Source organism: Nicotiana attenuata, chromosome 11 (assembly GCF_001879085.1).
Source record: "Nicotiana attenuata strain UT chromosome 11, NIATTr2, whole genome shotgun sequence".
In the NCBI taxonomy this organism is placed as follows: Eukaryota; Viridiplantae; Streptophyta; class Magnoliopsida; order Solanales; family Solanaceae; genus Nicotiana; species Nicotiana attenuata.
Genome location: NC_031999.1, coordinates 30,089,011 through 30,093,241, shown reverse-complemented (window position 1 = coordinate 30,093,241; position 4,231 = coordinate 30,089,011). Strand labels below are relative to the sequence as shown.

The following is a 4,231-nucleotide window of genomic DNA, read 5'->3' as shown; positions in this document are numbered from 1 at the left end:
TTACTTTTTCACGTAGAATAATTTACTCAAAGTTTTATCATAATAATATGATATCATTTTACAATATCGTTTATTACATGAATAATATACACGTGCAATGCACGTGTTGAGAAACTAGTGTGTGTATATATATATATATGGAGAAATAAAAAGATAGAATTGACGCTTTGGACCTGAAAAGGGAAAGATTAATATGGTTTTCCTGCGCTGGAACTTTTCTCCATATTGAGACCAAATTGGTTCGCCATTTTATACTAGCAGATATTTTTTCTCTGAAGGTATGGACATTTGCTAAGTATCAAGAAAAAAAATGATTTGTACAATTGGAAAAGATGGCAGAAGGAAGTGCTGAATATCAAACCGAAAGCTGTATACATTTTCCTCCGAGGAGTAATAAATATATAAACGAGTGTAACTTACTAAATAACCTCCTCTATGCTTTGATGAACCAAAGCATTTACACACTGAAATCGTCAAAAATGCCCCCACTCATCTCTCATGAAAAACAATGACTGGAATAGACCACGATGTCCTTCACCTGTCACTATAGCCATTCCTCATCGCTATAGATTTTGATCATACACCCTCTTCCCGTCATCGTTAGAATGTGCTGACCTGCAAGTAGCAAATTCAAAATTCAGAATCGGTGAGGTTCTACGTATTATTTTAAATGTACTTCATTCAAATTAATGTGATTGTGGTTTGACTAGCATGAAATTTAAAAAAGAAATTAAGATTTTTATAATTAATGGTCTTAAATATGTCAGAACATTTGTGTGATTATATATAATTTTAAAAATATATTATTAAAATATAATAAAACATTTGTGTATGTATAAAACTGCTAAAATGGAAGGTTTAAAGTTAATAAGTTGTTTCCAAATATACATGTATGTCATTATCTTTTAAACGACACTAATAAAGAAATAGTAACATACAACCCATTTTGATTTTCCTCCATACATTATACATATAATCCGAACTAATATAATCCAAATTAAGTGCAGGGGATAATGTCTAAATTTTCCATCGACAGTATTAAATATCTTAATTTTACCTTCTAATATACTTTTGTTCATAAATTGGTCGTTAGTAAATGTCTTAATCATACTTGTCCTCAACATTAAAGGATTTAAGTGTAGACTATATGTCAAATTACTTTGGGATAGAGGTCCAAAGTTACACTTCTATATTTTACTATGCGCTAAAGTTACCTTGCATTATATTTCAAGTTGTAGCTTTGTTCAAATAAAAACAAATACAATATACTAATTTACAAATGGTAAGGATATAGATGAAATCAAAGTATACATATGAAGATGAAGATGATATTTTAATCCTTTGAGGTCGACTGGGCATGCTGCGTCTACTCTAAATCCACAACTGACCTGTTTGTGGGACTCCAGGGGCAACATGCTCCACCGGCAGCTAATGCATCTGCAATTGGCTTGATTACCAAAATAACCTCCCCAATCACCACGCACCACGCTACGGCAAGGTCCATTGCCAGGACAGTATATCCATGTGTAGGACCCTCCGGCGGCCACAACGGCGACAATCCTAAGCAAAGTATCTGCACTGGCAACAGTATCATGAACGATGTGGCAAGCATGTTCAACCGGACCCGAATTTTCTTGTTGATCACAAACGCCACAACCCTCCAACATGACAACAAAAATGCTAACGAATAAGCAATGCTGAATGCTCCAAACACAATGCAACTGAACAAAGGGTAGGTACAAAGCACCGACTTGTTCCCTAAAAGATCGGTCGAAAGGTAAGAACTTGCATGCATAAATGTGGGCAATTGCGCTTCGAATGGCGAGAAGAACACGAAGAATGATTGTAGCAGAAGAATCGGAGAACAGGCTAAGCAGACAACAGCAACACCCCACGTTCGAAAAGGATTTTGTGTCTTGATCGATTCGTTGACCAAAAAAAGAAGGGTAATAAGAAAACCAGGCTCGAAGATTCCCAAAGAGAGAACCACGTGAACCTTACAAAGATCAGCCTGTTGATGAAGGGACAAAGATGGTAAAAAAGGGTAAAGATATTTCCGTCGAATAAAGGGTAAACGAAGCACTTCGTTTACACCCCAAAGAGAAGCGAAAAGGACGAGGAGCAATCTCACGGCCCAAAGAGAATTGAAATTCTGAAGATGAGGTAACTGACGTGATCGAATCCGAAGGTGGAAGATAAAAGCGAATGAAAACAGAGAAAGGAGAAGAACACCGAGAACAAAAATAATGGTGGAAAAATCAGAAGCGCCGTCTGCGATTGGAAGAGCGGGAATGAGGACAGTGGGTTTTGAAGTTGGATCTGTTAATAATAATTCGAATTGAGAAGGGGAAGGAACAGGGGATGAAAAGGGCGAAGCTGAAATTAAGCGTGAGAAAGAGAAGGAGGAGGATGCCCCCAAGCCATTGGCATCAAACGGAGGGGATGAGAGGAGGAGCTTTCTCATCGGTGGATGATGGCGGAGGACGTTGAAGTCCCGGCCGCCGTGCCGGTGACGGAGGTGATGATGAAAATGGGATTATTTGGTTAATTAACAAGGAGGCTCGGAATAATTGCATAGTTTTTTGGGGGGAGAGAGAAGAGAGAGAGGGGAAGGGAAAGGTTGTGAATTTTCTCCCTCTTCTTCTTCTCCCAACCGACGGTAAAACAGCGTGTTTCGCAAATTAGAAGAGATTGCGTTTGAGAGAGAGAGAGAGAAACAGAGGAAAGAGACAGAGAAAGTTTGGTGGGTGGATTTTGTGATATGGCTCCGAATAGTCCGCTGTTTTGCGGTTGTCCTGATTTTAACTACTTTTGTTCTTTATAATTAATACAAAATAGAACTCCATCTAGTACGAATTATACCCATAGTATAACACTAATTAGCTGGAGTGTCCCTGGAATTGATCAAAATGATCAAGAATTGGTCTTTAATTGGGAATTTTCGAATCAAAATAGAAGTGGTTGTTAGTTTGTAGGGGGGAGGATTTTTATTTTGATATTCATCATTAAGCAAATAAAAAAGAAGTTGATGATTTAATTATTCCAAATGAATTTTCCAAGTGGACGACTGCTCCTCCACTCACTTATTAGCTTTTCTATGCAACAAAAAAATGCTAGTGATCACCCGTCATGACCGTAAGACATGATTGTTTGGTTACTTTAAATGTTTCAAAGAAATAGAGTAATTTTTCAATTTAGTACATATTATTTCTTTATTAATTTGTTCTGAAAAGAAGAACATCTTTTTATATTTGAATATAATTGAACTATACACTTTTATTTTAATCCTTCATAATATGTTTTATAGCAATAAGTTCTTCAATCTCTCTTTCTTTGTTATTATTTATTCAATCCAACTACAAAATATAAATTAAAGTAAAGAAGTAATCTCCTTGAGAAAAAATAGTTGTTGTCCTGAATTGCACACGCAAGTATATACGCAATCAGGTACACCATCCATTTCAAATTAGATGAGGTATTTTTCTTTTTAATTTGTTCCAAAATAAACGACACATTTCTAAATTTGGAATAATTCAACTTTAAACTCTTCATTTTACACATTTTACCCTTAATGAGAAGTTTTTATAACTACACAAATGTCACGGCCCCACAAAGCTTTTACCCTTTAAGCGTTTAAGACCACAAATTTCAAAAGTCTTTTGTTTTAAACTCCGTGCCGAATCAAACTATCTCATATAAATTGGGCGGAAGGAGTAATTAAGTGTGAGAAGATTATCATTCCCATGAGGACTTGTGATCAATTATCAATTAAATCAAGCAAATTCTAATTTATCGAGTCAAGAACAAGTTCAAGGTAATTTTTGTCTAGTTAATTCTACTAACTAGAGTTGCTAGTAAAAGAAGAACTAATTAACTAGCACACTTAACATGAAGATCTTAATTCAATAAAAAATAATATTTCAAGGTCATGGTTATATGACAATCCTGTTGAATTCTTCTGTCGACTCGACTTATTAATTTATCTGGCTTATTAACTTGCAAGGACAACAATACACCTAGAAATTTGATAACTTCTACTCGTCTATTCAATTTATTTTAAACCCTATATTTCTATGATATTAGACATAAAAAGAACTCACTAGAAATTTCTTGCACAATTGGCTAAGCACGACAAATAAGTATATTTCTATCTGAATTCACAAATCTATTCCCCAATGATTACGTTCAAGATCGCGCTCTATTACTCAAGATTCATATATAGTATTTCACT

General features: G+C 35.2%; 1 protein-coding gene across 1 annotated transcript; it reads right to left on the bottom strand.

The window, feature by feature from the left end:
* On the bottom strand, positions 226 to 2,786 carry LOC109234303. Its single transcript, XM_019400230.1, has 2 exons — positions 1,389 to 2,786; positions 226 to 615 (listed from the first exon to the last, which is right to left on the bottom strand). The coding sequence occupies exons 1-2, from the start codon at positions 2,462 to 2,464 to the stop codon at positions 564 to 566; spliced, it is 1,128 nt and encodes a 375-aa protein (XP_019255775.1). The 5' UTR covers positions 2,465 to 2,786; the 3' UTR covers positions 226 to 563.

Excerpts from the sequence above, each read along its gene's own strand:
- LOC109234303 (XM_019400230.1), bottom strand. The coding sequence starts at position 2,464 with ATGAGAAAGCTCCTCCTCTCATCCCCTCCGTTTGATGCCAATGGCTTG. Across the intron at positions 616-1,388 it reads CCCTGGAGTCCCACAAACAG|GTCAGCACATTCTAACGATG; the intron begins GTCAGTTGTGGA and ends TGCTACTTGCAG.